Source organism: Chroicocephalus ridibundus, chromosome 5 (genome assembly GCF_963924245.1).
Source record: "Chroicocephalus ridibundus chromosome 5, bChrRid1.1, whole genome shotgun sequence".
Taxonomy (NCBI): Eukaryota; Metazoa; Chordata; class Aves; order Charadriiformes; family Laridae; genus Chroicocephalus; species Chroicocephalus ridibundus.
In genome coordinates this window covers 49,148,543-49,174,799 of record NC_086288.1, presented here as the reverse complement: position 1 = coordinate 49,174,799, position 26,257 = coordinate 49,148,543, and the positions used below count along the sequence as shown (strand labels likewise).

General features: G+C 43.5%; 1 protein-coding gene across 3 annotated transcripts in view; it reads right to left on the bottom strand.

Moving 5' to 3' along the window:
• FGFRL1 (fibroblast growth factor receptor like 1) overlaps positions 1–26,257 on the bottom strand; it is a 180,818-nt gene that overhangs the window by 6,043 nt on the left and 148,518 nt on the right. For all 3 annotated transcript variants that reach the window (XM_063336637.1, XM_063336635.1, XM_063336636.1), the window contains exons 4-5: positions 9,366–9,446; positions 3,653–3,937 (exon numbers count right to left, since the gene is read on the bottom strand). In XM_063336637.1, coding sequence (XP_063192707.1) covers positions 3,653–3,937; positions 9,366–9,446 — 366 coding nt within the window. The remainder of the gene's footprint in view (positions 1–3,652; positions 3,938–9,365; positions 9,447–26,257) is intronic.

Sequence of the window (26,257 nt, the reverse complement as noted above, 5' to 3'; positions counted from 1 at the left end):
ATAAAAGTTTGCTCTCCCTCCTAGCCCTTATATTTCGGAAAATTTTCTTCATCCCTCTCTGTTGTACACTAAACAACTCTCCTAACTGCTAAGAAAACAGGGTCCTAAGATTCTCCTACAGAAGGTTTTTCTCTCTTTTCTGTGTTTCTGCTCTCTCAGGTCTCTCATGAAGCATTTATATTTGGGCGGCAGTTTGCAGGGTGTTACGCAGCACCGCACAAGTCAGACCTGGCCCTTCTGCTCCTTAGCAAGTATTTGAAGTCCAGTCTGAACTGCTGAATTTCCCCATTCCCTTCCCGTACACTGCAGCTATGAGACGACAAAAGGGGCCATCGTTCCTTATACTCCCACTCCTTGTGTACCCATATCTCAGGGACCATATCCCAGAATAATGGGATCTTAATGATGTATCTACAGGGTCAGAGGCTGCACTGATCTTTCTTGAGTCTTGACCTGAGGAAGATAAATGGCCTGACACCAGCCAAAAAGGCCAAAACCCATTTCAGGATTAAATTTGAGCAATAGTATAGGTCTGAACACAAATGAAGTGGATTATTTCACTGTAAATGGTCACTTGATATTGACCCTGATGATGTCTTATCAATGTTTATAAATATCTGAAGGACAGTGTAAAGAAGATGAAGCTAGGTTTTTATCAGTGGTGCCCAGTGACAGGACCAGAGGCAATGGACACAAACTGAAACACAGGAGGGTCCTTCTGAACATCAGAAAACACTTTTCTGTTGTGAGGGTGACTGAGCACTGGTACAGGTTGCCCAGAGAGATTGTGGCATTTCCATCCTTGCCGATATTCAAAAGCCATCTGGACATGGTCCTGGGCAACCAGATCTAGGTGACACTGATTGAGCGGGGGGGGGTTGGACCAGATGACCTCCAGAGGTCCCTTCCAACTTCAGCCATTCTGTGATGCTGTGTCTCTTACCACTGTGTCTGGTAGGGTGCAATTTGCAGGTGAATATGACAGAACCTTTGTATTCTCAGACACAACCTCAGTTTTTTACCAGATTATTTACAAATACATATCTATTGAGAGTCTACACCAGAACCACTGTGGCTATTCCCAGTTTGGGGACAGTGAGGGGAGGGGTAAGATATATTCTTTCTCCTTTTGGTCTTCCCAAATGTTCCCTAAGGACAGACAAAATTGGATGGGAAAAGGCCTTTTCTTTCATGGACTAATGGCAGGCTGTGCATATTGTCTCATCTTTCATCTGGGGGTCCTTCAGGACTTCTGTCATCTCAGTTGCTGGGCCTGGCAGCTGCCCATGGGGACCAAATTCTGCTGGAAGCCATCCCATGCCATGTCATCCACTACTGGGGGAGCGGAGACCACAGACACCACCAGTGAGGAAGATCTTCACTTCACCCTTACCTCCCTGCTTTTATTATTTCTTTCTTCAGTCTAATCGTCCCCACACTCACTATGGAGCAAATTTTTGTGGAGGAAGAGCTCAAGAAGGCTTTTTCTTTTCTAGCCAATTACAAAATCTTTCCTTTCCCACAAATTTTTTTCATCAAGTCTCAGCTGATGAAGGAAACAAGATGGTAGGAAAGGAAACCAAACGCACGAGGTTCACAAGACCATCCTTTCCAGCATGATCATAAGCCTTATGTTGTGTCAACACCACATAAAGTCAAAGGAAAAATATATCCCTCATTCTGAGGAATGTCTGGGGTTTTTTTAGTGCTAGCATCAGAGAAATCAGTCACAGTTTCCAGAAAAGGAGGTACTGCAAACCTCTATCCTAGGCACCGAGATAAATTATGGTATCGCAGTGGGTGGTAACTGCTGGCAATCATCAACTGCATTTGATGGCAAACACTGCAGAATTGAGCATGTAACAAAACAGCTCCCACCAGCACTGGCTTTGGGGTGAGAGGAAGGAACAATGGATCCTCTTTCAAAACCTCAGGATACTTTCAATGATGAGGGCTCTAAAGATGTGCCTGGGGAACAAAAATACCACAGTGGTCTCCACAGGCTTTGCCTTGGGACTGTGAGCGGGAATCACAGCTGGGGAGAGTAAGACTCAGATAAGCAGGACTTAGGAGTGGAGGCTCAGGGGAAATAAAAAAAAAGGAGGAAATTGAATAAAACCTGAAATGCTCCACAGAATTATGTTAAAAATAGAAAGACGTCTGAAAACTGCTTAATGCCCTTATCTCCTTGACTCTGGTTCCAGCTTTGGTTACTGTTTTCACTCCTAGCCAGCAAAAGCTAATGAAAACAAAGGTTACATACATCTTTAAGTTGATAAAAACCAAGATAAACAGGGACACAGAAAGGGGTTTGTTCCTGGTGCTGTCTGGTTTTGATGAAGTGAAAATGCCACAGCTGCCATTAGGATGGGGCTTGATTCATTTCCCTGTCTCTGCTCCTGGTTTTAGTGTAAACACATGTTTTTACTGTCTCCACACAGCTGCATCTTTATCAATCCCAGATGTCCAGCAGGTTTGTGCCTTCTGAGCCCAACAGAGCTCCCCACATGTGCTTTTAATTCCTGTGATTCTAGAGAAAGGACTTATCAGAGAACAGATCTTTACCTTTAAGAACAATCTTTCACACTGGGATAAACTTTCTCATGCTAAAATGTATGCACAGACAGACAAACGACATGCTTTCCATGTGGCTGGAAATAGCCCTCCATGCCCCCGCTCCTCATTAATGAAAGCTATTCAATCTTCCCTCCATTCAGCTCATCTTCTCCACTTTTGTGAGTTGGCTGCTCTGTAATCATTTCCATGACAACTTATGATGATGTCATAGACAAAGCACAATGATTTAAGAATAAGAGCTCTCCTCTGGTAAACGTAGGTAGGATTTGAGTATAATTACCTTCAGTAATAATATGGGAAACAAGAGATGAGAGACCAAGAATCAGAACAGCTAGATAGTAAGAAAAGCAATTTACTCTATGCCACCAAAATGCAGGGTAGTCCCCCGCAGCTCATCTTCTAAGGGCTGAATCTTTAAAGCTACGTAGGCATCGAAAGATACAGACAGGACCCTGGGATTTATTTTTTTTTTAGTATCTCAGTTGTACCCACCTGAACCTTCAGATGCCCAAATGTTTTTTAAAATCTGGTCCTAAAGCTTTGTCTGGCTAATCACTCTAGCCATAAGATTTCTGCTAATTCCCTTGGGACGCTCCTCTAACGAAGTGGGCTTCCTATTACAGCTATATCTAGACTAAATTTTCAGTTGATTGGTTTGACCCTATTACCACTGTGATAGAGTAATCTGGGCCACGCTAAATATTTCCACTCCTCCTCTATGGTACACGAAAGGGCTTTCTCAGTTAGTTCTCAGTCTGTCCTTGAATTGACTCTGTTGGTAGTATAAGATTGAATTGGGCAATGGTGAACTTTTACCATGCAGATGCCCTTAGAGAAGACTGTTTCCCAAGTATCTCTCCTAATTTCAGCTACTAACTTCTATTATTGCTACTCTGTCTTACCCAGGTGTTAGGTTTATTCTAGAGTTTCAATAATGTTTTCTCTGTCTCTAATGTTTTTAACACTTTCCCATTTCCGTGTCCACACACTTGCCATCACACTCCACTCTTTTTCTGCAGCCAGCCTTCTTCTCAAAGCTCCCTCCCTGACTTTCCACCCCAGATGCTGCACTTACGGATTACTTCAACTTTGTATGTTGCATTGATTTCTCCAACTTTGTTAAACACTCGGCAGGTGTATTTCCCACTGTCCTCTGGCTTCAGGTTCTTCAGGTTCAGCGTCCACTTCTTCTTCTTGTTCTCCCCAATCTCTTGGGGTGTGAGGGGCTTATTGTCCTTCAGCCACATGATGTCAGGCCGTGGGTTCCCGCTGGCCACACACTTCAGGCGGATGGAGCTGCCGACAGGACGGGCGATCACTCTCCGTCTCATCTTGGCAGGCTGTGTGAACCTGGGTCGGGCTGCAAAAGGCATGAAAAATTGACTGTGGTGAGCAAAAGGCACACAAAGGAAGATACTACTGTCAAGTGTTATGGACAGATTTGTTTGAGGGGCACCCAACAACCCCATACATACCAGTCTAGCAATCTCATATCAGCTCAAACTAATTTCCTTAGAAAGGGGGCACTATCCAGCCTGATGCATTTGAATGTCTAGTGGACTGCCATGGTCACCGCATTAGCCTTCAGCATAGCAGAACCCTGGAATTTCTCAGTGTCCATAAGGCAACTGCGTCAGACCATCTCACAAAATAATACCAAAATCACACTATTGCAGATGAAGGCAAAATGCAGCCCCATAATCACATTATAATCATTACCATATTCCATGCCACAAGTTCAAGCCCTTATCCAAGACCTAAGGAAAAACCTCAGATACCTGTCAGGCCATCTATTTTCTCAATCTTTTGCTGGTCATTTGAAGCTTCACGTTCTGGAGGTGTTCTGACCCCTAGTTCTCACTGCCTTTAATGTGACTTAAGAAGAGTCAACATCTTTTCAATGTGTAGCAAAGTCTTAGAAATGTGCCAGACTTTTGTACATTAATCTGAACTGAAACGTATGCAATTCATTCAACATTAATTTATGAAGCATTCACGCTGAAAGGCACAAAGAAGCACAAAAACAAAAGGAAAGACCCAATAAAAAAACCTTGAGTTTGTTCTTAGAAGATAACCCATGCCAGTCCATCCCACAAATGGAGAAGCTGAAGCAATAGCTGCTGATGGACAGAATCATGGGTTAAGATAGTCACCTTCTCTTAGCAAGGAAGTCACCAATATTTCTAATGGCAGTGACAAGAGCGCTAGAGAAATGCAAGGTCCTCAGCTGGCAAAATCTGAAACTTAGACCCTCAACTGCACCTAACTTTAATTCAGATTATGTCACAATTCCAGAGGGAAAAGAGGTGGCACCTTTACACCCTAGTAGCTTTACTGACATTGCAGAGAGTCTTCCTGTAAAGTCGTGAGTTGCTCTACCTAATCAATAGAAAGAAAATTATCTTTGCAAAAACTCTTAAAACAATTGAAACAATAGAACATGACCAGTTGCAAGGCAAAAGCTTGTCTAATAGTATCCTGTAGTGCAGAATTCAAAAGGAATTACATATTTCCCAGAGTTACTTTAATTATGCAGTGACAGTCCAGGGGCACTGCTAACTCCAATCTCCTGCTGAGATTAACACCACCTCTGACTCCCGCTTGGCACTCTCCTCCTACATCCAAAATACTGCTGCCAAATTCACCTGTCTTCTTTTTTTTTTTATTTTGACAAAGCCAGTTTCTCCTCTGAGTCTATTCAGCATCTCCACAACACATTTCTCTCCCTGCTTTTGAACCCTGTTTCTTGCTTACCATAATCTTACTCTTCAGCCATAAAGGGCAGTCACCCTGCATTTTCACAATCCCTGGCAAATTCTCCCTGGTCTTTGTCTTGGGAGATAAGAGAACTAGGCAATGAGTGGCCTGCTCTGTGGCACACTGGGTTGAATTATGCCTGTCAGCCACTGGCCTTCACCACTGGCAACTGGAAAGCCACAACCTCAGTAGCACATAAGACACCAAAGCAAGCTGAGAAGCTTGTGCTTTAGGTATCAGGGAAATCTGCTGCAGGGCGACAGAGTGGGACACCCTACTACAGAGCCAGCCCTGCTGCCCGGGGCTGAGGGACAGAAGCTCTGGGATGTGCACTATAGCAGAGCTTTGCTGGATGGAGGAAGCTGCTCTGCAGCTTCTTCTCTCCAAGCACTGGGGAACTGCAGCTATTGCCCTCCGAGGTCTGTGAACATATCCCTTAGTCCTCACCCCACTGCAGCCTTGCCCAACATCCCTTCCTTTCAGAAGAAGACACCCTTTGGCATACCCCTCTCTTCAGAGTCCTTTTCTGTAGGGGAAACCATCTGCCTCCACAGCCTCCCCTTGCCCCCTTGGCTGTCATTTTGGGTCCCAGCCATTTCATGTTATTTCAAACTCTTGCTCAGAAATGCTTTACTCTCCGTACAGAGGCTTTCATGTGTAATCTAAGGAACCGGAGCAACTCCAGCACTGAAAGTCCTTGCTGTGACAGCTGAGCAGCAAGTGTGACATACTAACCCACTCCACAGGTCGTGGTGCGTAAATTGCTGGGTATTCCCTTGAGGGTCTGCTGCAAGAGGAGGCCCCCTCCTAGCAAAAACAATCACCCTCCCAGAGAGATAATTAACCCCATCATAGCTGCACATTGTGAGCAATGACATGCTGACGGTTAAGTCTGAGCGGAGGGAGATGTGCTGATAAGGGCTGTCATTGTGGAAATCCAGTGAATGTCTGCAAGGTGCATGGAGAAGTTAAGAACAAGCTGCGAAATGGGTCTAAACAGTTATCCTCTAACACAGCAGTAATTTACTCTGAACTGCGGGTCCAGGTAGGGGTAGATCCTCACCGGATTCTTGGGCTGGGACTACCATATGAGAAACCAGCCTGGGGACAGGACAGTCACACTGCCCATGCAGAGTGAAGAGTTGAGTGAGGCTAAGCTCTCGCCTTCCCTTACCTCTTCCCTACTTCCACAGCAATATTTCAGAAGGACTTGGTGTCCCTGCTCGGTAAGGGCGCTGCAAGACAGAAAGTCTCTTTCCTCCCCAAAAATCAGGCCTATAAGGTTTCTGGTTTTCCTCCCACTGTGACTCCCATGAATCTCTCTGGGGTTTTGCATTCATTCCTCGTACATTGTTGCCCAGATACATTCCAGTCTACAGGTAAAGCTAAACTTCTTTGGCTCTTTCTGTCTTTCTTTCTTCTTCTGTTTAAAGAAGGTTAAGTGATTATGTGGTCTCAAAAGCTACTCCAGGCTGTGCGCAATATGCTGAAACCAGATCCCATTTACACAGTCCTGAATGTTTCCTTGACAAAAGCCTGAATTAGACAAGTTTAGAAAAGGCAGTTAACAAAAAAGGAGAAAGAGACACACACACATAAGAGAGAAAAAGAGACCCAGCCAGCACAAAGGAGAAACAGGGAGAAGCAGCAGTGTGAGAGAGGCAGAAAAACTCTTTTGAGCTGGTGCTAGTAAATGTCTGTCCCCAAATCTGTACCATTACAGAAGTTTTGCTTGTTGGAGTGCCAGTGAAGACCATTACAAAGTGCCTCTGTGTTATTTATACTTCACATGCTTGTTCTCCTCCACATCACTTGGCGTTTGCTTCATAAACATGAACAGCACATTTGTACAGTATAAATTATGCCACACACAAGAGCAAGGGAAAACACAAGTGGATGGGGACAAAGAGACAGTGTTGTGTATGGGCTCCTTGCTGAAATGCTGTTTACCATAAAGATTTATTCAAGCTAATGAAAATTAAATGAAACAGAAGGCTGTCGGCACAAAGACCTGGGAAGGAATTCAGCAGTCTCCTCTTCCTCTGGGACACCTCGAGGTATATGGATTAGTCACAGAGGCTCCTGTCAGATGTTGCTTATACAAACTGAGGTAGTTAGCTAAAACATGTAGTCTGCTGCGATCCACCACAATTACCTCTACATTGCGATGGTCAGCACCTCTTCAATCTTTCCTGATACTCACACAAAAAAGTGTCATGATATGACTAAGTATTGAAATACTTTCAAGTCTTTTGGATAAGAGCTTACCCAGTTGTGGGAAGACATGGCTTAGGGGTATCTAGTTTCCCAAGATCAGCTACCTGCTCTTGATGGGGGCCCGACCTCTCCCTAGTGATACCACTCAACAGTGGTAGCTGGAAAGCAAAGTGGAGGGTTTTTTTCCCCATGCTTCTCCTCTCCCAATTCTCTAGAGCCCAGGACTCTGCAAACACAAACTGTTCCTTCACCCATTATCCTCCAGAGACCTGCAGATACACACTGACCCTCACAGAATCACAGAGTCACCTCCCTGCACACCAGCTCACACCAACACTTTGCTGGTGAACACTGCTGGATGGAAAGAGCTTGGGTGGGTGTGTGGCCTGCCACAGCCGTTTCCCTGCTTGGGGAGAGGAGAAAGGAGGGAGGGAAAGGGGAAAAAGCAGAGGTGCAAGAACACTCTGCAGCATAATGAAGGACTGGGCCAGGGAAGAACAGAGTAAGACACTGTTTGATATGAGATTGTCAATGCCTAATAATTTTAGTAGAGCTTACATATTTTTTTATAATATTATTGTTGCATTGATCCACCAGCTCTACCAGTAGCACATCTGCCGTGGCATTCAATGTCTACTCCTATGTCCACCAGGGTAATGAAGAGTGGAGAGATGGCAGCTTTTCTTGCTACCTGCTGAATCCCTCCTGACCTGAAGTTTATCAAAGCCACCCTTTCTCTAGCTTTAAAACATTGTCAGCCATTTCCAGAATGAGTGGAGGTTGCCTTCCTCTCCCAGATCAAGCTCAGGCTCAGATGAATCTGTAATTCAAAGCTACTATGGCACTGCCTCCTCTAGGTGTTGACTGGACTACACCACAGCACACCACATCCCTTGTTTGCCAGCTCCTGAAGAAAACTGGCCTCTGCTCAAGTAGTGGAGACTCATATGGTGAAAGTTTGACAGGTTCCACCCCTATCATTGCTATGAGGTTACTCCCTGGCCATGAATGTGGTACAAAGCCATCTCTGTATTATAAAATTAAAAGGAGGGATGTACTGCAAGAGCAAAATGGAAATGCTGTGCTTCATCCTTCGAGGTCATAAACTCACATTGCACTCCTGTTGGTAATGGCCAAAAGCTGTTTGGCATCAGCCTGACAACTTACTGACCTTCAAGGAGTGCTTGGACCAAACTTTGGACCTGCAAGTTTTGCAGTGATTCAGAACCCATTCCATTCCAAGTGAGATTTTAGGAGTTGCCCAAAGCTCTGCAACAGCACCAAAATCCTATGCTTGAACATGCCAGGCCTTGGAGCAGTTCACGCAGGTGTCTAAAACAGAGGGTAATTTTAAAAAATACTCAGCTTTGGCCTAATGTTAATTCTCCTGAAGTGAAGTCAGACCTCCCATTTGCCCTCAGTGGGAGCAGTGTTATGTTGGCACAGAAGGCTTTTGGAAATATTGCTGTAAAAGTCAATATGCCTTTTATAGACAGTCTATGAAAGCTATAATAACTGCACATGCAAAAGAAAGTCACTGCCCAGAAAAACAAATGCAAGGGAGAACCATGCTGAGGTACATGGCAGGGGGCCCTACAGCGGACCATGGGCTGCATTTCACAGAAGGACCCTTGGATGGGATCCATTGACATCGAAATGTTCAGCTAACACACTGTTTATTATTTGACCATCTGTAGGGAGAACTCACTCCAGTCGTTCTGCCTTTCCTTTCCTTCCACAACTGAGAAATGTGCCGCATGAACAGCACTGAACCAAGAACCGAGGAAAACCAACAAACATACACTGCTCCTTACCCCATTGCTTCCCAGTATGATCTTCATATTCTCCATTGGAGCCTTCAGGTACCTGGCTATCCTTTCCTGAGCTGGTGTCATCTGCAAAGGAAAGGAAAGGGAAGATGTTACAAAGGTCTCCTACAGTGCTGCAGTACGATAACAAGAGTTTGCATCTCCTCCTGGAGGCACCATGCAGATGAAACACATTCAACATACATTTGGCATCCACATCCTGGCACTTACAGCCTCGTCAGTTTAATAAACAATTTAGTTTGCTGCTTTATGAGTTTTTCGGCAGGCTACCAAAGCAATGGGAGATTAATCAATGTTTCCATTAATAGCTGACAAAAGCCTCTTTGTTTATGTTTACAGGTTGCCGTTCCCTAGGAGGAGCTGATCTGTTGTACCTTCTATGCAAATAATGGTATAAATCCAAATTACAGCTAATTAAACCTAGGAGGTGGGGGAAGACTTATATGATCAGTCACACAGAGCACAAGCAGTGGAATTAGGGCCACTAATTTGCCTTTCAGCTTCCATACAAAATCAGGAAATCCAGCAGGTCTGGGGTCAAATGAGCCCTCAATGGATACTGAGTGCAAAGCTGTGGCTGGAGAAAGCAAGAGTGAATTGAAAAGCTGTTTGTGTTTTGTTTTGTGTATTTTGGTCTTTTTTTTTAATTAAGACCACCCATCCACCTGTATTGACAATGCACCGCTTTGTCCCTTGTCACTCTAGTTGTCTATACCACTACTACAGAGCAGCACCAAGGCCTCCGTACCCTGTACTGCTAGGAGAAACAGAAATCACCAAAAGGTGAAACCCCCATCTCTCCAGCAGCCCCCACCTCAAATTGCCACATTGCCACTGTGACACGGCCACCTACATGGTCTCCATGAGGGCTGAGGGAGCAGGGGAGTGCCCTGAGCCTCTTTGTGCAACCTGGGCTGTGCTGGTGGCCTCACACCTCTGCAGTGCCCAGATGTGAAGCTTTTTCTGCCTCCAGTAATAGCCTGACCTCTGCTGCACAAGTGCTCAGCTCAGCACAGAGCACCCTTTTACAGCAGTGCATCACACCAGGAGGGATGTCCACCTAAGGGACTTTGGGCATCTATGGGTGACAGTGCAGCAGCGTGGCTCTTCCAAGGCTACTTCTGTACTCTACAGGTGGCGCAGCCCCATACAGCAGCTGGATTTGAGCTCTTGATTAAGAGCTTCTCAGCTCCTAGCTGAAGTGCACTGAAGTGTGTGAAGTTTCATTTTCAGAAATAGGTCAGGTGAAGCTGGGAGAAAGTTCACTTTTAAGGAACTGCTCTGCAGTAGTGTAAAAAAAAATAAAAATGGAAGGAATGAATCCTTACAAATGTCCAACTCCTAAACCCCATAAGAAAAAGGTCTCATGAGCATAAGAGAGGAAATTTCTTGTGGCAGTCTTTGCAGCAGAGAGGAAAAACTTATCTCAGCCTATACATGAGCATGTCCATCCCCCGCTAATGTACAAACAGTATAGCTGCAGAGTACAGTTGTTTTATAAGTTAGGTTGTGCTTAAACAGTGCTTAGTGCCTAAACCTCTGTGCAGTCTTTGAGAGAGAACGTGTGTTTAACCCCATCCTCACCCCAGTTTCCGCTATTTTGGAAAATCATCCTCTCTCTTCAGCACGGGGCATTTTATGCCGACACATGCTCCAATCTTGTTTGCCGCTGTCCCTTAAGCAGAGAGGCTGCAATGCCATATGGGTTTGTCCCCCTCGCCCCTGACAGATTTTTCCCTTCTCCTTGTGGTTACTTCAGCACAGTTTTCCCAGAAGGTATGTGCAGCTGTCACTTCGAGGAGAAAAGAAAACTTTCAGGGCAGCAGCATGCCATGCTCTTACTTTGGCAGCTCACTCCAGCTGACTGCCCCTTCCCACCTCCCTCTCATCCTCTGTCCATCGCTGGAAACCTGGAGGCTTTCCTGAGGGCTCCAGCCAGCTCCCAGGCCAAACCACACGGAAGCAGCCTGAAACGCAGTCACACTCAGGAAAACACGGACTCTTGTGCAGTGCCGTGAGTGCAAACATACCGTCCAGGCTCCGCTGAGGCTGGCCCGCAGCCCGTGTCTCCTACAGGAGAGAAGTAATCCATGTGCTGTGTTTTACAAATATGTTTTTACAGCCTTGGCAAACCCAATGCAGGGAATACAAATATACCCATTATATATGATGGCTTGCATATGACAGATTGTCTCCTTTCAGTCAAAATACTGAATCGATTATCTTCTGGCACTTGTACAGTTCTTCACATAAATATCAGTAGTGCTACGAACAAAGTCTTGGATGCTCTCTGACAGAGAGCTTAGTAAATCCCTTAGCAGAACTAGAAAAATGTATTGAGTAATGGAGAAGAAAGAAAAGCTGTGGTCAGAGATGTAGGATTCCTGCCCGTTGTTAACTGCCGGATATCTTAAAAGTGGTTAAGACATTTAAGTGGTGATGTTCTGTCAATTATATCTTAATCCTCCTCAGCTTGATGTACAAAGAGCAGTATATCCTCCCTTGCGTCCTGCCTCATGTTACAGTATGTCAGCCTATGTGTGCTCCTCCTGCCTACACACAAGGACTGACTGGAGGTCTCAACACCTCTTGACATGCTGCCAAGCTTTTGATGTAAGCAGAATTGCTCTGAACCTGTTTGATCTTTGAAGACGCTTCTCCGGTTTTTATCCTGCCAAATCGCAAACCTGTGGGGTAACCTACCAAAACCAGAAAAAATCATTCTGGGGGGAAGAGATCAGGATAACTAACGCCACCATGCTGAGCCTATGAAAAAGAATCTGGCGGAGGAGCAAGACTGAAATAAAAAACCGCACACATTTCGACATGTTATTTTAGATCCACTGGAACCGGTCTCACTTTTGTGAGTTGTTAACAACAACACATAGTAGAAGTCTTCGTGGTGGTGAGGAAATGTCATAAACATGGAAACTCACATAGAGCAAAACTACTCCTTCCCATCCCCAGAGCCGCACACTGGGGGAGCGATGTTACAGCAGTCTCCGTTCCAGCTGCAACATGCGGTGATTGGGCTCCTACCTTCAGCGTGACCGTATCTGAACGAACTCACACTTGAGAACTGTAGGAAAAAAGCTGATTCATGAGATCCAGAAACTGGATGAAATTCAGCAATGCTCATTTGGGGAAGATCCCCTGAAGCCCAGGAATCTCTGGTCAAGCTTCAATGTGTGAGTGAGGCAGCAGAATAGCCAGTGATATAATGATAAAGTGTTAACCTGGGATGAGAGTGACACAGGGTCAAGTTCCTCTTCTGCATTCAGAGAGGGATTTGAACCTCCCCTCTTGCACCTTGTGTGAGTGTCTTAAGCTCTGGACTGTGGTCTCAGAGAGCCAAAAAGGAGCTTATTATTGCATAAAGTGGAAGAGCACTATAGGAGACAGGTACACCCTTAGGATGGAAGACCCCTGTCTAATACAGATATCACCAAGATTTGACTTCCACCTGCCTCATCCAAAGTTAGTACTGTGGCTGCTTGAAAAGAATTGGTCTCTCCCTGTTTTGAAGAACTTTTCTATTTTTTTAATTTTAATATCAAGTGGCTTCCTAGGGTAGGGAAACACTTTGCAGTTGTTCTGGTCCCTGTGCTAGCTAGGATGGACATCTTTCTGGACCTCAAACACACTTTGGTCAGCCTGCTCACTCCTAGGGAGGTATCTGTGACACTGAAAGCAAAGCCAAATTTCCTGAAAGTTCAGAGGCATTTGGTTTAGCCCAAACCTGCAGTCTGAAGCCTGGTTAAGAGTGCCAAATCTAAAGACCCGCTGTTTGTATTTCACCCCAAGCTTTACAAATGCAAATGGCCTGGTAATATACTTATTAGACAGAGTGGACCTGAAAAAAAGAAGCACATTCAGATAAGTATGACCAGCATACAAACCGATGAGTTAGTAGCAGAAATCACATGAGTCTTAGCTATATTCAAAAATGACCTAATAAGCCGATTGCTTACTCATGCTCTTGTCACCTCCTAGAGAGGCAGGCAGGTCAGGGTGATAAGCATATACAAAAAAATGAGCCTGCAGCCAAAGGGCAGCAGGGACCAGCTATGCAGCATTGCCAGCTTTGCTGCCAGCAGATTACCACAAGCGGCAGCGCTAAGAAGGATAAGTAGCTGAAGTTTCCTACAAGTTCCCTTTTCTGTGACCTATATTGGAAGGTCATCCTGTACTGGACTTCTTGGACAGTATCACAGGCTTAGGAGAGCAGCCAGTTGGAAGATGAAGTGGAAAACCAGCCTTGAAAAATAATCACTGATTAATTTTATGTCACGAGTATCTGAGGCTAAGAAAACATATATACATGATTTAGGTGTCCTCACTGTACGATTTGGTTCCATGGTGTTACAAAGCATGCTGGCTGGTTGAGAAACCTGAAGTGGAAGGCTCTGATATCATGTCAGGTGGCAGACTTAGAGACATGTGACAAACTCATGTAGCCCCTTCCCCTCCAAATGCCGCACCTGACCATAAAAGACAGGGCCAGAATGGATCCAGACGCATCAGCCCGTTGTTCAGGAATGTCATCTCAGTGGCATGATCCCTAGCTGCTCTCCAGCCATTGCCTCTTCTTGCTTTAGGATCTCATTCCAAGCTGGCTTCTAGGTCTGACATGCCACAGGACTGAGATGCTGGCGCTGTGCTGGGGAAGTGTGTGATCACAGGTAGTCACGGGACTGGTTTTCCATGAGACTTGACATGTCTGAGGGTATGAGGCCCTGATTATCAGTGCAGACTTCATGGGCCAAATCGCCCTTTCTCCCCCCGGAAAGCACAATGGTCTGTGCACATTGCCTGCCATGGTCTACCCCCTGTCCCAAAGCAGGCTGGATTTCTACAGAAAAGGGATTTCTGTATGCAACTCCATCAATTGACAAAGCACTTTGGGAATCCTACGCCACATAAGCAGGATATAGTTACTGTTTATTACCATAGCAGAATTGTTCCATTCCCTCTTAAAGGTCAAAAGAAATGGAAAATTCTGCATAACGCTCCGGCTCTGAGAGAAACTGATGGGAAATATTCACAGACTGTTACCGAGCCAGGATCAAATTTTATTTACCCACAGACTATCCATGAAGGCTTCATGTTTTAGCTGAACGCGTATGATTGGTTTTCAGGCCAATACTACACGCTGAGCATCATACAACGAGTCTAAACAACGGCCCAATTTTTGAAGCAAAAATCTAGCTGTGATATTTCTCTATGATTCACAAAGTTGCTTCAATTTGTTATAATGCAAGGCTCGTCCCTGCTCTGACTTGATGGGACCAGCTTTGGAGTCTTTGATGTCAGAGGCCTTGAAAGCCCCATTTCACAGATGAGCCAGCTTTGCATAAATAAACAAAGTGACCTCTGAACTGGAGCCTGAGACCTGAGCGCACTTCAAAGCACTGGGGGAGGCGATGGGGGGGCAACGGGGAATGAAGCGATCAGCATGCATCATTAAGGGAGCCCTCGCTCAACGCTGCTGCCGAACAAGGGGTGTGAATAAAAGGAGGGAGGCAAGCAGGGAGGGAGTGAAATGAGGGGGAAAGTGATGTAATCCAGTCAGGCTTGAACAATTATAATGAGGCCTTCTCCCATGGATGAATGAAAGAGATCTCTCTGAACTCCAGCTTTAAGAGCTGACTCTCCCGTTTACCCAGATGCGTCATATTTGCACATCATATGTGCTCCCCAATGTCCTTCGCTGCTGCAGATGTCTAGTGACAAAACACAAGTTGCTTGTGGGAGGGGGGTCTTGGACGTTACTAGGACTTAAATCACAACTTGTTCTGCTGAGCCTAGCCACTAAAACTGAGGGGTGAGAACACACCATAAACTTATACTGGGAAGTTATTGGACTAATTTCTCAGTAGTCCTGATGGTGCAGTAGATAGAAGAAAATACACATGAAAGTAAGTACAATCTGAAAAAGTAGGCCTCTGCAGTTTATCTCAGATAAATTCAGGATTTCCTGTAATACTTGAGAGAAGTTAAAGAGGACCACAAGGGAAAGATCATTTTGTACTTTGTTTTAGGGAGTCTTCTGCTATCCTGACTGGTTCATCTGATGCACAGATAAATGGTCCATGAGGTATATATGTAGGCAGGCAGTAACAACTTTATCACTGGGTTTGCGGGGATTAAGGCACTTGCTTTCCTCAGATCTCCTTAACATGGATTAACACTCCAGGTTTCACTAGAATTTCAGCTGGTATTAACCCCTAATGGCCAGGGAAACACATCCCGGCCTACTGGCTAGCACGTGATTTCCGTCTGGAAGCTACCTCTGCCAGATATTTGGGGTGTTTCTGGAGGACCTCTATCCTGGTGACTACTTGAGAATCTAACTTTTTTTTTGCAACCATAATAATTCTTAACATCTGTGATTGTAAAGAAGAACACTACACAAATATACCCTAAAAGCTTGGAGGAAAAGGAACTAATTTTTGAGATATCGTGTTTTTTCAGCTTGCTTTGTGACGTCTGAATTATGGCTTCAGAACCCTTGGAACTGGTGATCCACAGATGAATCCCAAGGCTGATTTGAGATCATGAAAAAGATGAAGATGCAAAGTCCTCATTTTAACTAATTCTGAATGTCCTCCCACCATTGAGGTCTAATTTAGCAAGCCTCCTCCCTGAACCCTCCTTTCTGCCAGAGGCAGACACGACAAAACTCCAATGAACTCATCCCATAACACAAACCTGGTGTAAATCTTAGCTACAATTTTGAATGTTTTTCATAGTTCCTCCATCAACCCTTAATCTCATGCTCACCATTCCTTAACCCGCCTACTATATTTAGAGTATCACCTACTGTATTAAGAGTGCTGATGCTATGAAAAGACAGGAAATGTGTTTAGAATTTATTTGGAATGGCATAGTGAAAGCAAAGGGATCAGGAATATTTGGAGGGAAGAAAAAAGATCTTCTGGAGGAAACCCCTCTCCTTGGGCCCAGCCAAACAAAACCCCTCAAGATGAAAAAGAAGAAACCCACTCAGAGGAGCACAAAGCCAAGGAACACTCTACTTTTCTCAAAAAAAAAAAAAACCCAACCAAAAAACAACAAAACCAACACAAACTAAAAGGTTGCTGGCAGACAATTTGCCTCTGTAACGGGCACTGAAGACTTTACTGCTTACTGCCTTTGACTCCAGCTGAGCCAAAAATAACCAGAGGTATTGATACTGGAATTTTCTGAAAATAAAAATAAAAAAGGTTTGTGTTGGTGGCTTTTTTGGTATTTTCAGCTCTGGCCATTTTCATGAGAATTTCCATGCAAAAATTTTAATGGATTTCACTTCAGCCCTAGCACTGGGAATCTCTCTGTAAGTAGGATGCTTTGCAAAAGAAATGTTTGCAGCGCACTTGCCTCCCGAAACACTAAAGAGCTGCCACAGTCTACAGACCAAAGCCCTGGCTGGGGAGCGAAGAAACAACACTTCTGTCCCTAGCTAGATCAGTAACTCACATTTTTAAGTTATGAAGATGTATAGGCCCATCTTATTACCTGTAGATGACAAAGTTCTTAATTGGTGGTTATTGCTGCATCCCACATCTCAACACACAGGTGAACATATATCAGAAGTGACTGCTTTAAGACCAAAGACCAAAGAAGACTTAACTCCTTTCCACAGAATGAAGGAAGGAGGGACTATGGGCAGCACAGACATATCAGAGCCAGCTTATTTTATGGGCTGGTACCAATCTAGCTCCAACAGCACAGGCAAACTAGTCCTACTTCTCTGGAGAGTTTTATCAGTCCGCAGAGAATCTAGCACTGCTGTGCATAAGCTGCTACCAGCACCTGAGCTAACTCTTTTACCAACAATTCCTTCTTAATACTGCAATCTCTGCTGGGAGTCCAACATAGACATATCCCTGCTTCGTACTCTTGCAGACCACTAAAGAATGCTGTGGTTTATTCTTTGGGCTCGATTAAAAAACTTTGGTATGGAAAGGGATCACATATTTCCTTAGAGAGGTAAATGTGTAACGTGGAGAGATGAACCTTCAGAAAAGCAGGGTATTTTAGGTATATAAAGGGATTGATACACAAATAATGAGATAGAAAATGAGAATATTTAAATTGAACATATTTCAAAGCTTACCAAGAGGGGCATCTGCTAAACTATCGAATAAGTCACCCAGAAGAAGAGAAAGAAGTTCTGTTTCACAGAATCACAGAACCATAGAATCATTTAGGTTGGAAAAGACCTTCCAGATCATGGAGTCCAACCGTTAGCCTAACAGTGCCAAGTTACCACTAAACCATGTCCTGAAGCACCACATCTACATATCTTTTAAATACCTCCAGGGATGGTGACTCAACCACTTCCTTGCGTGTTCCAATGCTTGACAACCCTTGAGGTGAAGAAATTTTTCCTAATACCCAGTCTAAACCTCCCCTTATGCCACTTGAGGCTATTTCCTCTTGTCCTATCATTTGTTACTTGGGCTAAGAGACCAACACTCACCTCACTACAACCTCCTTTCAGGTAGTTGTAGAGACCGATAAGGTCTCCCCTCAGCCTCCTTTTCTCCAGACTAAACAATTCCCTCAGCCACTCCTCATAAGACTTGCGCTCTAGACCCTTCACCAGCTTTGTTGCACTTCTTTAGACACGCTCCCGCACCTCAATGTCTTTCTTGTAGTGAGGGGCCCAATAGTGAACACAGTATATGAATCCTGCTGGCCAAACTACTTCTGATACAAGACAGGATGCTATTGGCCACCTGCACACACTGCTGGCTCATATTCAGCCGGCTGACAACCAAGAGCCCCAGGTCCTTTTCCACCGGGCAGCTTTCCAGCCTCAATCTCTGGAACATTTAAAATTATAATAGTCTAACTATGGCTGAACTAGAGATTTTACAATTCCATTTGCCAAAGTTGGCAGAGAGCTTTAGTAACTCCTTCACTGTTACTGTGAATACAGTATGATCGATAAGAATGAAAAAGCCCAACAGAAAAGAATGTTCATGCAAAAAAGAGTCTGTGAAGACCATAAAAAAATTCTCTATTGGCTATATCTATATAGAGGAACTTTGGAAATCTTCTGAGGTCCTGCATGGAGCTCTTTTGAGTCCACGCAGGATGAGACCTGTGCATACCATCTTCATCTCTCTCCTCCCCTTCATCCCCATGACTCTGTATCTGGTTCAGATCTGCACCTACTTTATAACCCTTTCTCCCCCTCCTTCCTCAACCACTTTCCATAAAGCTGTGGAGAGAGAAGCCTTCCTTGAAGGTTTAGTTCTTCCCTTGCTTCTTGTGGTCTATTGCTACCCACAGAGCTCACAAAGTCATCTGAGACACACTCTTACCGCACATCTCCACATACGGATGCTCCAGCTCCTGCTGTAACCACACACAGAACCACAAGGAGAAATGGCTGGAGCTTTTCACTGAACCACTGCAATTCCCTGGCCTACCATTATAACAATTACATTGCAAAGGCAATCACAGGCCTTCCGCCATGCCGACTTCTCCAGACACCAGGACCTCCTGCCTGCCTTCAGGTCTCCATTCCACAGGGGGCAAGAAAACAATTCTTCCTTCTTTGTTGTTGTTGAGGTTACTTTTTTTATCAGCATGCTCCAGCATACACAGCCGCCCCAAGAGCTCTGTACCACAGGCACCAGTCTGCAGTGTGTTCTTGATCTACTACTGAAGAGGATGAAAGGGTGAAGAAATCAGAGAAAAAAGGTGAGTAGCTAGGCTTCTGCCTTGTCACCAGCACTTTCTGAGCATGAATAGTAGCACCAAAAAGACAGCAATTACCAATCAGCTGTTCCGGACCTTGAACAAATTGATAATATTTCCCAGTATTTTTTAATTGTTATTTGCACCATGATAGTATCAAGAATTTCTTTGAGACAGGTTCCCAGTATATTAGACATTGTTCACACGCAGCACAAAAGACAGACTCTTTTTAAAGAGTTTACTGCCTGGGTAGTGCAGGCACAGAGCAGATGTCACATGTACTAAGGTTCCTCAGGAAACATATTTTTTAGCATCCACCTGTTATGGCCTGATTATAGAGTTGAGAAGCAAAGCTTCATTTGTAACACCAATCAGCCTATCTGAATTTATAACAATTTTATTGCATTTATTATTTATAACAATAAATCATTAGTTGCTTATAGTACATTTATAAACATTGGGAAGAATTACGTGATTTTAATTGTTATCTGACAAATAAAGATGTTGAAATAGTCCTTACTTTGGAAACCTAACTGTAGTACCCAAGTTAGGAGTGAGAATGAAAAGAAGGTCAGGTTGACATCCACCTCTCTTCCTGGACTGCAAAAAAGATGATGGAGAGGGCCTCAGCCACGTAGAGTGGGTGCCAAAAGCGAGGTGGTATGAACACTCCATCCAAGAACATAGGCCAAAATTCCATCTCCAACAATCCTAAATTGCTTAGGGTTGGGGGAGGGAGGCATGCCGCTGAAAGGACTAGTGCAAGGTTAATGATAAGAAGAAGATTACAGCAGAGCCGAGGATAAACTGGTAAAACCTGACTCTCAGCCTTCTATTTTAACCACTATGCAGCTGCTGTTCCCTATAAAGTTATACCTCTATCACTCTCCTTCCTTGTAGCACTGATCGATATTTATTATTTCCTTCACCAAGATGTGTGGGAACATCATTGATACATACTCTATCGCCGTGAACATCCACATGGTCAAAATAGCCATCACAAAGAAATTTCCAGGGGGCTGGAAGAGAGGTCGTATTTGTCAGTGATTGAGTACAGGAATTATTTTTGGATGGCATTTATAATCAAACAAAAATAATCAATCGTACAATCCTGACCCTTCCAAACACTAAGTTAATTCCTCAGTGTGGAATTACCCAATCCATCATGATGAACTGGGAATTGCAATACTGGACTTTACAGACAGGAATGTGGATCCAGCTGTTTCTTCAACACCAGTATGGAAATTATTGAAACATTCTTTGTGGGCTTACATATTTCATAGTCTTCTGGTAGAAAAGTAAAAATATCTCCTATGGAAAAAAATGAAACATCCTACGGAGTATGACAATTACCAAATGAAGCAAACTCTCAGAGAGGTCTGCTGCTTAATGTCTTTAATAGGAAAGGTGAGCCCCTTGCGTGTTTGCTTGAGGCGAAAAATCCCACTTCATCAAGATCTATCATTAGCCTATTATGTTTTAACTTTGATTTCAATAAATAACAACACCTATAAGTGGTAACAGTGCAAAGAAATAAACCATATACAAAACATAAAAATTTCAGTGTCTAAGATGTTAGTTATATTCAGTTAGGCACAAAATGTTGTTAGGGAATCCCTCCTCTCAGATTTCAGAAGTAAAGAGAACTATTTCAGAAAACAATCCATATATGTAATAAATGTGGATTTCAAAAAAATATGCCATTTGCAGCTGTCAGCCCCTCAACAGCCACCAACCTATGACTATATACTCAAATATTTTTGATAAATAGACTTTCTAAAGGACAGACAAACCACTAAGACAGAAAGTACAGAAAAGGCCTTTGAAAGGGTAGAGAGAAAAAATTAATTTTAGCTTAATTTTTTTTTTAAACTTTTAAAACTTTAAAACATATTAATAAACTCATATGCAGTAGTGTAATAGCAATATGGCAGTGGTATAATCTCTGACCACTACACTTCATAGCATGACAAGAAGCTAAAGAAAATTGAGATTTTGGGGTCGCATCATAAAAGACAGAAAGTAGCCTCAGTGTCTGACGATGTCAAGCCTTTCAACGTTGCCCCCATATGCCGTTAAATACATAATTTTATTAGTGAAGTGCCATACACCTTCTACATAATGCTCAATGAATGATATGCATATTTCAAACTAATAATAAACCGGTTTAAGTAGCAAAATGTTACCACTTTCACAATTCTGTCCAAGAACAACTCTGTACAAGTGGCAATTTTGTTGGCTCCCAAAACAAACGGAATACTTGGCACCCTACCTAACGTGAGGATTACAGTATATTACATGGGATAATATGGGCCTACGTCTGGCCAAAATTAAACCTAACCTAATTACTTGGAGTAAATTATAGCTTTCCATGTGGGGTAAAACACAAATTGTAAAAATGGTCGCTCCACAATTAACTATATAATCCCAATGCTGTCATTACAAATTTCTAAAACATACTTCTAAACAATGACTAGCGTGGTACAGTCATTCCTGTGGGATGGAATTAAATTCCCTCGTGTTCTTTGTATGTTTTTTTTTTAAAAATGCCTGTTCTGTGACATGACCAGCAGTGTATGAGAACAACAACCAGCACAGGACCAGGGACTGCAGCTACCTAAGAAGACACGTGAAACCCAAGATCATTTTAGGTAGAATTCAACAGCTTTTGGGTGCTTAGTCGCAGAGTTACTGCATTTTTTGGAGAGTGAGGGTACAGCTCTCCCCAACACTCAGAACCCTCTACAGTCAGAGAGGCAATGCACCCTGTGTTAGTGGACTTCATACCTTGAACCTCTTTTAAAAGCTTCACTGAGATGAAGAAAGCGCGGCAGGAGTCTGCGTGAGTAATACTGTTCTGCAGATAGGGAACAAAGGCACGGAGACCATACAAACACATTGAGAAGACAGCCTATGGCTGCAATTTGAATTCAGTGCTTGTCAATGAACCAGAGCTAGCTAACACCTAACCAGAGTTAGCTGTCACCTATGACCTTGCCAAGACGATCCATAAACAACTTTTTTTCTAAGAAGTATTTCACCTTCTTTGATATTTAGAAGCTAAAGCAGGTGCAGTTTATGAGCTTTCTATGGGAGTTACCCCATAAGGACTGCTCTTGGAGAGCACTGGAAGCCACAGTGTGCACCAAGGGTGAAAATGGGAAGATTTAAGTCCTCTATTCAAAATACCGAGGACATATCCCAGTATTATCTGCGAGGGGAAAATATATTTTTTTTTACTATTAAACGGTGCTTTCTCCAAAACCTCTAGATACTTAGTCTAACGAGCACTGCATTTATACACCTTATTTTTTACTGTGATAATGTATACTATTATTAACATACTCATATGAATATTGCATACTGAATGTATCCCACACGCTGTTGGCTATTTTAAACAACAGATGTGAGAGGGATTTAAATACCAATTTTAAAACTGTGCAGTTGATTAGAATCCTGTGAGCCATTCATAGATTGCCAGATATTCTATTTACATGTATTCCTCCCATATAAAATACTTCAGGGAATACTCTAGACCCTGGCATATGGTTTAGAATGATGATAACTGATGTTGGAGATGCCACACAGACAACAGGACGTATTATCCGGTTACATCTGTGTGTAAAATGCTTTGAGATCTTTTGATGGAAGGAGTTATGAATGTGTAAGGCTGAGATGCTACTTTTATGTCCCTCTAAATCATGCTCAGAGATAACAAGCAGTTAGAGCCCCATCAGTGCAAAAACAAGCACTTTTATGAATGCATTTCATTGCATCCATGTGCTGTTATCCTCTAGGGTAATTATGACTTGTGGGTGAACCTTGAAAAATTGCGGAGGATCAGCTTAAAAGGAGAACTCCAATGCCAAAACGTATCCAAACCTTGAAAACGGAAACCTTGTGAGAATAGCCTGTGCGCAGTCAGACTGCAGGGCACTCGGGGCTTACTCTTCACTTCTTCTAACACCGGGGAAACCCCTGTCCATGCCACAAATCTGACTGACTTCAACTTCTGCATCTGTAGCCTCGCAAATCCCACGGGCCCGAAACTCCCACGCTCTCTAGCAGAGGCCCTGTCTGACAGATTACATGCAAATGTTACAAATACATCATAGGTTATAGTGGAGGAATGTTCACAGTGCTGCAGACGCGTTTGGCAAAAAAAGATTCAGCAAGACCCCTTGGTAAAGCCCCCATGGTAATATGTCCTGAATGAGGAACTCTATCGTGTGAACGCATTCCTAATAATTCCTTCTGTTTTCATTAATAATATTGAATTTCCTGCTTCTGGGGTATCTTTTCGTTTTAACAAGGACAGCTTTTTGTCTCGTCTTCTGAAAGACTGTGCCACTGTAGTAATTATTACTATTTATGCTGAAGTCGTTTAAATGGACCAGGCATCCATATCCAAAATCAGCAATTTGCAAGCCATAATCTCATACCAACCAGATTAATGCGACACCTGAGATGTGTTTTCTTTCAAGACATCGGAGTCTGAATGGCTGAAAGTGTCAGAAACGCATGAAAAAATAGCCTTTCTGTTTCAGAAACATATATGCAGTTGATTCTGCAGTGCTCATAAGTGACCTCTGGTAATTTTTTTCTTGAAAAACAGCCAACTAAAATTGAATCAACTTGTAATAGGCCAATGGTTTGAAATCACTAGAAAAAAAAATAAGAGAGTTGTTTTCTTACTATTTGAAATACCTCATTCTGGCCCAGAAATAATTAGGGGCGGATAAATTATCTGGTCTACGATTTTCTCTGGCATATTATTTTACTCATGTCTTTCTTCTTCCTCTGCGGGGGGTGCTTGTGGTCATATTGTTCTTTTATTTATGGCTCACAGCCTTTTCAGTGGCAGCACGCACACCAAAGCACAGGCACCGAGCAGGAATGCAAATTCCTTGCGAGGTAACCAAGAAGAGAAAAATGTCCCAGACCATGCCAAATCTTTACAAGAACAGCAGTTAAACAGAAAACTATACCCTTTAAAAAAACAAAAAACAAAACAAAACAAAACAAAACAAAAAAACACAACAAAAACTGGGAAAAAAACAAACTGGGAAACAACAACACTTAATTACAGTGTCATGATTTGTATATTTACAAGCTTTAAATATAGGACCTGGTTCCCTATTGAAGGCTAATTGGTTCTTTTGAAATTCCCTTATAAAACAGCACTCATCTTATCCAGCTGATGCATTCCCCTATTTATTTTGCTCTACGGTGACTTGCTTCCTCTTTGAATAGGTCGCTCCCAGGACTGCGCTCTGGCTCAGCTTTCAAGCTGATTTCTCTGACAAGCTGGCAGCAATAAAATAATTCATTCCAGAGGCTGAGAGAATCACCCGCAGCATATACTGCAAGTATCGTCTGGCAGCAGTACAGAGGCCTACGCAATGGGAAGCCTGGGGTAAACCCTGTGCTGGGACACACGAATGCTGCGGGGAGGAGGAAAGGCTTCAGTAATTCGACCAGGAATAAAGGCAGCATCATGGCAGTGGGATGGGAGGAATGCTGGAGAGGGGTTGCTCTGAAGGTGGCTCACTGAAAGGATGAAGAAGCAAGCAAGGAGAAGAATATTTGGAGTAAAACTGGAATTTCCAAGAGAAGCAGCAAGCCTCTGGGATGAGCCTTGCGACGTGGTGCAGGTTTTCAACCTTTGGTCTGCATATCAATGACAGCTTCTGAAGAACTGGGGAAGATATCTGAGGAGGACAAGCCTAACAGCAGTAGCCATGCTTTTGCAATGCTTTTGTATCAAAGTTTTCTGCTGGAAATGCTGGGGATCCACAAGCTGAAAAAAAATTCTTGTGCTAAACAATATAATGTTAGAAGTCTTATAACTATGAAACTCTGAAAAAGATGAAACAGCAGATATACTCCTGCTCAAAAAAAATGGCAAACTCCTCAGAAGCTGGCAAGAACATGGGTTTTTGGATCATATCTTTGGCTGGGGTGTCTATAGGAAAAAATAGGCTTGAGATACTACATCTCCCTGCTGAAGTCACTGGATCTCCGAGTGCTCAAGGCAATCAGGACTTTCCCGTATCAGCACGATGTATAACGAACTAGCCCAATATCTCACTGAACAATCACCAGCCTATTGCAAGGAAACCTGATTACATATCCCCGTGTACTTCCAAACCAACCACATCTGGGTAGAGATTAGTCACTGTTTTTACAGCAAACTCCTGGACTAAGATCTGCTGTCTGATGCATTTCCGAGGGCTAGAGACCCCACTACCTGTATGCCCTGAAACTTGTATTAGCGGCAGCCCCAACTGACTCCCACTTGCTCCCTTGGAGTCCCATGTAAGGGGAGGCAAGCCAGGGTGATTTGGCAAGTCTCCTTTGAGATATCACAGCAGGAAAGCAGGGTTTAACTGTGCTGGCTTTGCTCTTTGAGCACTCAAAAATTATACCACTGGAAAACTATATCGGCCTCCACATGAATCTTCCTTCTGGAGATTTGACTTCTGGCTCGTCGTAATCTGTCAGCATCTCAAACTGCAAGAAGTCTCTTCCGCAAGACTTTCTCATAAGAGAGAGCTGACCCTCCCGCACAACCCAGTTTGTTCAGCTGAGTGGGCAGATTTCCATTGCCTCTGTTCAAACTTGCCCACATTGTCCTGTCCCAGTCTACAGAAAGTTCAGTGATGCCTAAGGATAGCCTGGACAAGGTCAACCGCCTGACCTACAGCTAGGATGGCTCTCCAGAGAAGGTGTCTGGAACGGGAGGCACCGCTTTACCCCTTCACAAGCAAGAGCTAATGCAAGCACACTATTAGAACACCAGAGATGCAAAACAGACTTCATAACATGACATTCAATCACAAAGCCCCATACTGAAATCTTTCCATTGAATCGCCAGGCTGAAGTTGGCGGGATTTAGGATTATGTTTTAAATGAAGCAGAAAATTGCTTCGATTTTATTTTTAAGCTACATGTTACTCAAGTGACCAGATATTCCAAATGAAAACTCCATTGGAAACTTCCCAGAAACTGAGGTGTAGCATTAATTCTTTATAAAGCAGAGCAGAAGGCAGCTATCTCCTTTCTATAGCATGAATGGTTAGTTGGTGCCTAGCAGTCTTAAAAAGATTAAATATCACCTTAATTTCAGAAGCCTTCTGCTCTGGCTATAAAAATGCTACAAC